Here is an 11,553-nt window from a genome sequence, read left to right as displayed (position 1 = left end):
GTCAGGAATGCTGGGAGCTGAAGCCCAAAACATCCGGAGGGCCAAAGTGTGGGAACCACTGCTATATGTGGACATTTCCCTACATTTAGTGCTTCTGTGTCATCTTAGGGATAAAACAAACAAGCTATAGCTTGGCTCCCATGCTCCCCGCTGTCTTGCATGTCAACAGGCCCTTGGACCCTTTCATCCTATACAGCAATAGCCCTGTGATTCCACTTTTAACTGCCCTGGTTCTGTCCTGTGGAATAGTGGCATGTACCTTTCAGGCAGGGGCCCTTAGAATCCTTGGCCAGAAAGCGCCTCTGGGCCCTCTGAACAAACTACACCTCCTCCAAAAAACTGCAAGTGATGGGGCCAGAGCAGTTTTATGCTGTATTGGTGTATTAGGGCCCCTGGTGCCCTCTACTAATGCTAGCAATGGAAGTGCAAGAACATGAGGCCATGGGGAAAGTGGCATTTTTGTTTCAACTACAGTCTAGACCAGTGGTTCTCAACCTGTGGGTCACGACCCCTATGGGGGTCAAACAACCCTTTCACAGGGGTCACCTAAGACCATTGAAAAACACATATTTCCGCAATTTTATGGTTAGGGGTCACCACAACATGAGAAACTGTATCAAAGGGTTGCGGCATGAGGAAGGTTGAGCACCACTGGTCTAGATGGTGAAAGTGGGGCTTATGGATATTTCCTTGCAGGTAAATGTGGTAAACCTGCCACAGTCATGGATCTTCAGTGGGAATATATAATATTTTTCAACTGCTGGCATGCAAAAAGTCCCTAAATAAAATTCAGTATTGACTGTCCAGTCTGCCACGAACTCTTCTCCCCATTGGCACCAGTTTTCCCCCATCAGCATTTTCCCTTCCCTGCATCCTCTTGTAGCTCCTGTCCTTAAATGTTGAAGAGGATCTGGTAAGACCTTCATAAGTAATGGAGTCAGTTTGGTTTATACCTTTGGTTTCCTGCCCTTCTCCTTGAGCTGCCTTTATTATGCTCTTTACTGCTCTGAAGTTCCTTTAAGAAAAAAAAGACACACACATACACATCTAAATATATAAAAATATAATTATATGGTGGGCCCTTGTTATCTGCTGGAGTTTGGTTCCAGGACTCCCTGTGGATAACAAAATCTGTGTATGCTCAAGTCCCATCAAATACAATGGCAGAGCAAAATGGTGTCCCTTATATAAAATGGCAAAAGCAAGGTTTGCTATTTGGAATTTATACTTTTTTTTCCAAGCTGTGGATGCTTGGATCCGTGGATAAAAATCTGTGGATAAAGAGGGCTGACTGTATATATATTTAAATATATATTTATGAAACATATTCTCTCCAAGGCTACAATCTAAATATGTACATAATGAGACATCTTGGGGATAGGAACCAAGTCTAAACACAAAGTTCACTTCTGCTTCATATACACCTTAATAAAACGTAGCCTGAGGGTCATTTTATGCAGTATCTTTTAATAATTTTGAGCATGAAACGAAGTTTGTCTCTGCTGAACCATCAGGAACCAAAGGCATCCCTCGCATGTGAGGAAATGGGACAAATTTGCTTTCTGGGGCTGCATCCACACTGAGGAAATACCACTTTAACCGCCACCATGGCTCCATGGTATGGGATTCTGGGAAAGCATGACCAACTGCATTTCCCAGAGTTCCACAGTATGGAGCCACAGCAGTTAAAGTGGTGCCAAGCCAGATTATTTCTGCAGTGTGGACGCAGCCTTAAACTTGGTGGTTCCCAAACTAGAGGTTTTGGACTTCCCCTCCCAGTCTAATTACTGTTGGCCAAGATGGCTGGGGCTCCTGGGAGATTGTGGAGTCCAAGGCGCCTGGAGGAGCAAGGACTGGGATGAATCACTGCGGGAGGAAAGGGCCATCAGCAGATCCAGAACATCATGGTAATAAGTAAAACAAACAAACCAGTAGAATCAGTCCCTGTATTGGGGGAAAGGCAGGGAATAATAATAATAATAATAAATGATTAATAATACTAGACTTGTCCCTCCCTATTCGCTAGGGTTAGGGGCACAAGACCCCTGTGAATGTGGAAAAATGCAAACAACAAAAACACCATGTTTTTACCTGAGAGGAGACCTCTCTAGGGATCTCTAGGTCCTCCAGTGCAACTCTGTGATCAACCTCCAACAGACACTGACCCTAGAACCGCACTGGAGGAGCTACAGAGGCCTAGTAGAGTATTCTCTCTGGGAACGTCTAGGTCTTTCAGTGCAACGTTTAGTTAAAGTTGACCATAGAGTTGCACTGGAGGAAGACCTAGATATTCCTAGAGAGAACGCATTAATCAAATCCGTAGATAACCAAATCCGCAAATATCAAAGTCGTAAATGTGGAGGGATGAGTGTATAATAATAAGTAATAATAATAATATAATAATAATAATAATGCTAAATATAACGAATATTCTAATACTGGATGTAATAAATATGAGCATAGTAATGAATAATGAGAGCAGTCCGAGGGGGAAATGGCGCCGGGGCTCCCTCCTCCTCCTCCTCCGGGGCCGCTCTAGGCGTAGGGAGTGTGGGCTCTGTGGCGGCGTGCCCTCTCCCTCCCTCCCGCTCTCTGCTGGCGCAGGCGGCGGGTCCCTCTAGCCTCCTCCTGGGCCTCCTCTATGGCCGCCCCTTCCTTCCTTCCTTCCCTGCCTGCCTGAGGAAGAGAGAGAGAGAGAGAGAGAGAGAGAGAGGGTGTCTGTATGGGAGAGAGCGAGCCTCCCTGGCGGGGCCTAGGCCTGCGATGCTGCCAGAGGCTGCTCCCGCTTGCTGAGGGCCACTTCCTCCTCCTCCTCCTCCTCCTGCAGCTCCTGTGGGCGCAGCGAGACGACGAGGCCGAGGCCACGCCGGTAAGAACTAGCGGCAGGGAGGGAGGGCGGGCCCCCCGTGTCTCTGCGTCGTCGTGGTCGTCGCGCTTCTTCTTTGGCGTCGACGCAGGGCCCCCCTTGGTTTCCCCCCTTGGCGGGCTTCTTCTTCTTCTTCTTCCTAGGCCAGGAGCCCTCCCTCCTGCCAAGGGCTGGCGGGGCTGGGCCCCCCGGTGCTCGGGCCACAAGGGATAATAATCTTCCAGCCCCAGTGGCCCCCAAACTCTCCGCCCTTTAAGAGACTTTGGACTCCAGCTCCCAGAAGCCTCGGCCACGGCGCCCAAGAGCCTGGCATTCTGGGAGATGGAGTCCCAAGGCCCTCGCTAAAGGGCACAGTTTGGGGGCCATAGCTGGCCGCAGTTGGCGTCCTCCTTTGCCAGGCCCCTGCCAAGGACCGGCCGGCCCTGGCCCTGGCCCTCTCAGCTTCCGACGCCTTTCAGGGCATTGAGGCCAATAGGGTTTTATTATGGGGTGGTTCCTCTGCAATATGCCCACAGCAGCAGGCATCCACTGATGGTCTCCCCTCCATGGACTCATCCCTCTGGCCCCGCTTAGCTCCAAGAGCTCTCCCCCAGTCCTTGCCTTGCCCATGAGTGGGGCTCTGCTCCTCCTCCTCTCTTTGGCCTCTCCGAGGGGGAAGCCATGGGCGGCAGTCCCTTCCCAAGGGAGGAGGAGGAGGAGGAGGAGAGCCACGCTTGACAGGAGGCACCAGGGAGCTCGCTTAGCGAAGATGTTGCTTCTCTCTGCCTTACCTTTTGGCCTTGGTTTTCTCCAGAGGCAGCACCAGAGCTAGCTGTATTTTCTGTGTGTTTGAAAACAAATTGCGACAGATCCCTAGAGATGGAAGGGAGCCCAAGGGCCCCCCCCCGCCATGCAGGGACCCCCAGGCAAAGACCCCCCGCCCCCACACACACACAGACACACACAGATGCACCTGCAGCCTCTGCTGAGGAAGACCTGGCCCTGGACCTAAAGGGCCTCTGCACACACTGCTTTCAGGTCTGTCTGCATGCGTGGGTATTATAAAGCATTTCTCACAGCGTTTAAGGTGATGAGGATTTAAATGGTTTTTATATTTTGATTGTAAACATTTTTAATTAATACTTTTGAAATTCTACAAAACATATTTTAGTATTCTTTCCATACATACATGTACTTTTGCATCTTATCCATTTTATGGAACAATACTAATTTGCTGCCTACGGAAGTCCCTTTGGGTCCCACTTTGGGAGAAGGGCAGCATATACACTAAGTAAGTAAGTAAGTAAGTAAGTAAATAAGATGCTCCCGCTCCCAAGGAAAATATAGCACTCTTGGCACCCTTGTCTTGTGCTAACAACAATATCCCTTTTTAAAAAAATACATCCCCTGGGAAGACCTTCTCTATTTTCCTCATCTTTTAATTTTTGGCTTGAGATGGAATTACGTTTTTCAACTAATCCCACCCACCTTTACAGAACAGTAGTCAACAATCAGTTAAATTGCTCATTGTGCTTCTTAAAAATCTGCTGATTTGTGTGTGTGTGTGTGTGTGTTTTAATGCAGTTTTTGTGAGGACCTCTGGAAAAAATGTGTATACTGAGTGATGGAATGTAAAGCCATAAAAGAAAGAACACGAATGAATTCACCTTCACAAAAGAGTAAAGGACTCTCTTGGTGGCAGAAGTGATGTCTGAGAAGTATCATTGACAGAGACACAGTATTAGCTGTAGTTTTCTTTGAAGATATACCTAGTAGGAAAAACAGTTAGTGTATACCATATGAAATGTGTATAAGATTGTTTCTGCATAAAGTCATCTAAACATTGATTATAGATGCCCTTAGGATCAGTAGGAAGTGGATGGTAGAGTTGAGCAACTGGTAAAGTTTTGAGTGATTTGCAGTGATCAAGCAAAGGCTTCTGGTTTTCAGTAGTTGAACAATGCTGACAAGAAAATCTTCTTACTCTACCTAAAATAATCTGCTGAAATCAGAGAAATGGGGGTGCAGGTGAGGTTTAAGTGTGTATGGGAAAAGATTTATTTGGAACTCCAGGTCTAATAGTGAGAGCAAATTCTTGGGTGGAGCTCATGCTCTCAAGTACCTTCTTCTGCAGTTCAGTGTCTGGCTTCTTGAGGCACTGTTTTGTGCATGATTCTGTTTGGCAGACCTTGGGATTCTAGTGAAAAGCCAGGTAGATCCCATAAACCTAAGTAATCTGGTATTCAAGTTAGGGAAGTTAAAGGATATTGAAAAAATGAGTCATTCTACCCGACTTTTAGTGGACACGTTTTCTGTTTTCTAAGTTGGGATGTCGGGACTTAATCTTTAAAGGGACACTAGAGTGGCACTGTACCAAAAGGAAAAGGGTTTTTGCTCTGGTTTCTTAACCCTTCACAGTTCAGGTCTCACCAATCACTGTCAGAAACTTTGCTCCCATTATGATACAAACAAAAAGCTCACTTTTTTGAGGGTACGTAGCGGTATATATTTGCAGGCATTAGTTGAGATCATGTATGGTGCAGCATAGGTTAATAATTCTTGCAGAACAACACCACAGCTAGCCCTTTAACAGCCACGGATTTACCATCAAGCCATTGCAACCCCCACTTCCATGGCTGTTCCATGGCTGGTGGAGAGCAGGGAGGGCAGATCAAAGAAGCATCTATGTGTGTCCCAGTCATCTATTGAAATCCACTGGTATCCTCTGCAGGTCTCAAGAGAAGATTTAATCATTCTGTGTCTCACTATGGAAACATAGCCAGACACTTCACCAGACACTCTTCCTGCTCCATGTGATTGCCATGGGAGTGGAACGGTTGGTCATTGTGCTGCGTGGAAGAGAATGCCAACCTCTTCAGTGACTACAAAAAGACATAAACAGGCATAAAGTGGACTTGCCCTGCGTATATGCCACTAACAGGATGCCTACTATATCTCCCACCAAGGCTTCGGTGCACCACTGGTGTGCACGTATCACTGGTTGAGAGTGACTTCTTTAATACATCTTCCAAGATAGTGCCTGTTTTAAAAAACAAATTTAAATTGTTATGTTTATTAAAATTATTATTATATATATATATATATATATATATATATATATATATAGCCTTGTATGCCTTTGGCAAACAGAAATGTAAGATGCAAATAGCTTGGTATTTGTGAGGGATCCGTTCTGGACCCGCCTGCGGATACCAAACTCTGTGGGACTTCAAGTCCCATTGTCCCCAATGGCTGCATGTGCACACAGCTGTGCCACCATTAGGGATAGCGGGACGGGGGCTTACCTGAAGTCCTGTTGTCCCTAATGGCAGCATGGCCACATAAATGTGCTGCCACTAGGGACAACGGGAGCTGTTCCTAATGGCGGCACAGCCACTGGGTACAATGCAGGCTTGCCATATGCAGGTGATTAAATCCATGGATGGCAGGTCCGCAAATAATGAGGCCCCTTAAAATGAGTTGTATAAAGACACACACAAAAAAGAAAATTATGTTTGATGCTTCCTTTTGAATCTGTATATTTGTTATTTCAGCCTATTTAATCTTACTGACATTTTTATGTGTCTCTCTTATAAGGCCTTGTCTACATGGCTGTTTTATTCTGAATCCCACCCCCAAAGGCTCACTGCATCCTCCTTACATTATGCAGTGCCACAACCTTGAGTCATGTTCAAACTGTCTTCTCTCCCAACCCATATTTCCACCCCCTAAAAAGTTATTATTTAAATAACTCACCTTTTGCTGCGGGATTTCGACTCTTTGCGGTGCTGGTGGCAGCTGCCTTTTCACTTGCAGTCCCTACAAGCTGCCCGATGCCATGACTGCGGGAATGGGTCACTCTGAGGTCTTAATGAGCTGCCCAGCGTTGTTAGCATGACTGGGCACCTCGTTCTGACCTCAGCAGCGGCACTGAGTGACAAACAAGACTGCATTGGAAGGCAGCTGCCCATTGTTGACAACAAGAGCCAAAAGCCCACAGCAGGAATAGGGCAGATAAGGGGCAAATTCAAGAGGAGCTTGGACCCAGAATACTCCAGGGCCAACCCTGAGTTTTATGGCAAGTGTAGACCCAGTTTTAACTCATTGGCTCACCTCCTTAGCATTCATTTCCTATTGAAATGAAGTGTAAACATGTGAAAAACTCTTGCTTTTCTCATTCCTCCTTACAGCTTGTTGTCTCTCACTGTTGTAATTATCACTGTAAATTGGCACAATCTCTTACTTATCCCACTCTGTAAAAAGTGATGGTTTTGTATATTGATTGTACACTATAAATAAATAGTTATTTCTACAACTACATGCTTACTAGATAATTTTACATGAAGTTTACAAGAAAATGAATAGATCTTTGACTGAATTGGTTTATAATCTTAAAAAAAGAAAAAGAATAATTGGCCTGAAAGGAGTGGGGATACTGAGAGAGTATGTAAGCTCACATCAAAAATGGATCAGAGTTTAATTAATCAAAGTTTAAAATATGGACTTTAAAAAAAAAACAATAAAGAGAGGAGAAACAAATGTATGGATAAAACTGAGTCATGCTCACACAGCTTCTATTTTGCTAATGGTTTTCCATTTGAACTCAAGCAAGGATGGTGTCCAATCTCACCTTATGAGAGTGGTTTTCCCTTTTTGTGCACTATAATTTTTTACACAGTGGTGCAGTCCAGTATAACTAAACCAATGGGTTTTTCTTTTTACACCATCAGTGTTAAGATGTAGGCCATAAGGTTTACAAGGGAATACCAGAGGAAGACAGGAATACCTCATGTAACTAAATAATATATAATTAATATGGTTGTGTTCCTGGGTATTTAACAGAAAATTTGGTGCCAGAGCGAGAAATAACATAGAAAGAATAGGGATAGGTTTCTACACACACACACACACACACACACACAAGAAAAGCAGATGAACATGTTTCAATGACCTTTTTATTCAGAATTAATAATATATAAATGTGAAACGAAACTCATTCAGGTAAGCTTTGCATAAGTAAACAAAAACATTTTAAACCTTCTAGAGATCACTTGAAGACTTCTTTCAACATGTATCCCAGGGATGACTTTTTCACCAGCCCTCACTTTTCGTATGATTTCCATTTTTGTGGCCAAAATTATAGAACATGCTGTGGGCAGCAGATGAGGCAGACATACTATTCTCAGAATTCTATAGCATTGAGTTAAAACTGCATTATTTCTGCAGTGTGGATGCATCCTGAAAAGAGAACATATTGAATAGGTTTTAAAAGAGTGCTCCAGAGATGAAGAGCAGCAGGAGCAAAGAAGTTCAGTGGGAACAAGAGAAAGTAGGCAGAAAGTGAATGGAATTTGAAGAATAAAGAGTTCAGACTGGGGCATTAGGCTGTGTGTGCTACTGTTTATCGAGTGCTTTTTTACAAGGTTGGGCTATATGACAAGCTAGTTCTCTGTGGTATCTTCCCACAGAGTGATGAGATACACTATTCCTCTGAGTCTGTATTTCTGATAGGAAATATGTCTGTAGTAAAGCTCTTTACAGTACACTTAGTGGGATTTGCAGACCATCAGTTAAGTGGCTGCAGGTAGATCATGTGAAATTGACTCATGCTGCTGCTGGCTCTCTGTGGCTTGATAAAAATGGAAGTTTATCATCTGTTTCTGTACTGCTGTACCCTTGAGTATACAAGTGACTCATCCTCTCTAGAGGAGGAAAGGACATAGAACATAGAGCAGACTAATTACAACACTTTTTTGTGAGAAAGAGGTGGTACTTCAGTCTATTTCAATTTTGAAAAGAAGTGGCCTGTTTCCTGGGATGCACTTAAAGGGGTTGTTTGCACTAAAAGCCTTATCTGGTTGATTTCTGATGTTGTTAGAATTGTGTTTAACATTGCCAGGTGCTCTTGAGTTTTGACCATGGCTGTAAAAATATTTCAGATTTTGAGGCACTAGCGGGCACTAGAGCGTTTCACAATCCCACTGGGTAGATTCTAGAGATAATATTTCAGTATTCTGGAAAATATTGCATCTGTTCAAAATGGTATAGAAACAGCAAACTACACTTCTGAAGGCTTAGAAGCTATGGACTGGCTCTGGATGATTATTTTCCCCCATCTTTGCCTATGCCCTGAAAATTTTGGCTTGAGCTAATTGTTTGTTCCATAGCAGTGCCCAAAAGCTGAAGTATGTGTATGTTTTCCAGCTGACTACAGAATTCTCACAGCATCTGAACTAGTTAATTGGAGTGGTTTTTTTTCTCCTTTCTTAGTTTAAGTCTTGCAAAATACCAATAAAGGTGAATAACAACACTAATTCACTTTTCAATAAAGGTGAATAATAATGATGTCAGCGTTCTAGATTAGGGTAGTAGTGCCTGTGCTACATTTCAAGAAGTCTACCACTCAAACTACTCCACTGCTAGGAACTCACTACGGGGCCCCATTCAAGCTATTTTTCTCCGACTTCCACTCAATACTAACCTTTCTTACAAGATGGAGAGGAAGATTACAATAGTGCAACATGTGAAGCATTTTGAGTACTTGAAAGTGCTGCACACATGCAGAGTTTTATTAACAGAGTGAAGCACCAGCAAAAGCCAGCTGGTACAATAATATACCTCTCTAAATTTGAATTCTCTGCTCTGAAATGTCAATAATTTGGAGTATGTTGTTGAAACAGAATACCTTAAAAGACCAGTATCAGGCTCTGTGAAGAGGCAATTATGCTCCTGCTGCATTTTATCTCAAAACAAGTTAATTGAGAGGAGGACATATTTGTTAGTCAATAAATAGTAAGATCAATAAGCAGCTATCCACTGTTTGACCAGTCTTGTTCAGCCACTGATAATGGGGTCATTTAAGTGTAAGAATAAATGATACTGATGTTGCCATTTTTATCACTTCAAGGAAAGTAAGCATTTTATTTGTACATAATGTATGAAAGAGAAAATTTGATTAGACCAAACTGATTTCATACTCAGAATGTCTCTGTTAAGTTACATTGTTCAGCTGTGTTAGTAGTTGTGATGTGGGATTTCTGGAAAATTTTGAATCAGAAATTTTTCCAGTATCCTACATTGGTTAAGATCTAATTCAACATGTTTAGTTTGCTGATATTTAAATAAATAAAACAAAAAGTATGTAAATAAAACAAAATGCATGTGTGCCCTATAAGCATCTGGCACATTTTTATGTAGCCAAAAATCTATATACTGAAATGTACCTATATATACTGGGGGGGGAAAATAAATAAATCAAAGCATCTTACAAATGTGGTCCTGTGCATGTTTACCTAAAATACATCTCACTGTTTTCAGTGGTGCTTAATCTACAGTCATTATACCCTTTGTGATTGTTGTATTCATGCATATTCCAGTTGTATTTTTTTAAAATCTGCTTATAAATATTTTAAAGAATAGTAACTCAGTAGCATTCCCTTTTCTTATATAACTTAGATTTTTAGTGGGGTGGGTGGGGTGAAGGCATTGTCAGATGATAACCCACCTGAAGAGCTGTGCGCACATATACACACACAGTCGTCCCTCCATAATTGTGGGGGTTAGAGGCGACGGACTCCCGCAAATATGGGAAAATTGCGAATAACCCCTCCCCCACTAGAGGGCCTGCGGGGGTCACCTCTGGACCCCTGCCATGCCTGCTTCCAGACTAACAAGGTAACCCTTCCTCCTGGAACCTATAACTGCACTGTTTCAGAAAGTTAATTAGTAGCATGAAGAATGGATATAAGTCAACTAGAATGCCAGTGAAATCTAAAATCAAAGTTTTATATAACCTTATTTAGATGATTATCTCAAGGAAGAAGTACAGTTGTCCTTCCTGACTGGCAAACTTGGAATTTGTGAATTTGATTATTTGCAAGGTCTGTCCTGACCTCTCACATGCCTAGAACAGTTAATGCAGGCAACAGAGGGGTCAGGAAACAGCTCCTGCCATGCTTGCATCGGGTGATCCAGACATGGCAAGGGGGAGAAAGACTAAGCATGATCCAAGCATGGCAGAGGTCCGGAGGGGACCCACAGGGGTCTTTCTCCACTCCTGCCATGCCTGGAGCACCCAATCCGGGTAGCAGGGGGGAGGTAGAAGGAGCCATTGGGGACCACTGCTCTAAGGTCACAACAAGGCATCCAAACATATGATTGATGCCGAGAGGGAGTGACTCACACCAACGGCTGTAATGCCAGGTGACACATTGTGTATGTAAACAGCCACCCCAGCATCACTATGGCATGCAGAGGTGAAGGGGGAACTAGGGCAGCTCCAGGGCCAGAATACTCTGGAGCAGCCTGGACTAGATGAGTTCTAGGTAAAACGTTATCTTTTATTTCACTACATGTTGTGGTTTTAAAAGGGCTAGATTTTCTAGTTATATGGAACTCTGAACTAGGCACATTTACTTTAATCATGCAAATACCATATATCTGTATTTGTGTACAAATATAGCAATTGCTATATATCAGGGCATACCTAAGACCACCCTGAAGTCAGGGGATTTCTTGTCATATCTAGCATAAAAAAACAAGTGTGCTTAGATACTGTCATTTGCTTCTTCTGTAAGTGTATTACATGACTTCTAGAAAAAGATTAAATTAATTATTTATTATAATAGCTGTTCAGCAGTGTGAAGGACTGCCTCAGATGACGAATTCTGCTGTTTGGAGGTCTTTAAACAGATTAGTTGACCCTTATG

General features: G+C 43.2%; 1 protein-coding gene across 5 annotated transcripts in view; it reads left to right on the top strand.

Moving 5' to 3' along the window:
• The first annotated feature begins 2,561 nt into the window (after window positions 1-2,561).
• Window positions 2,562-11,553, top strand: part of LOC149322498 (cyclic AMP-dependent transcription factor ATF-1-like) — a 31,208-nt gene continuing 22,216 nt past the window's right edge. The window contains exon 1 of one of the 5 annotated variants that reach the window (XM_089478726.1): window positions 2,562-2,869. In XM_089478726.1, the coding sequence (XP_089334852.1) occupies window positions 2,723-2,869 (147 nt within the window). In that variant the 5' untranslated portion in view covers window positions 2,562-2,722. Of the gene's footprint in view, window positions 2,870-3,797; window positions 3,884-11,553 lie in introns of those variants that run through there. The other 4 variants (XM_089478696.1, XM_089478687.1, XM_089478706.1 and 1 more) reach the window with 4 other exon arrangements.

Source organism: Sceloporus occidentalis, unplaced genomic scaffold (assembly GCF_023333645.1).
Source record: "Sceloporus occidentalis isolate IW3139 unplaced genomic scaffold, rSceOcc1.0.p SCAF_1, whole genome shotgun sequence".
NCBI lineage: Eukaryota > Metazoa > Chordata > Lepidosauria > Squamata > Phrynosomatidae > Sceloporus > Sceloporus occidentalis.
The sequence above is the reverse complement of the archived record's forward strand: the minus strand, read 5'-3'. Positions and strand labels throughout refer to the sequence as shown.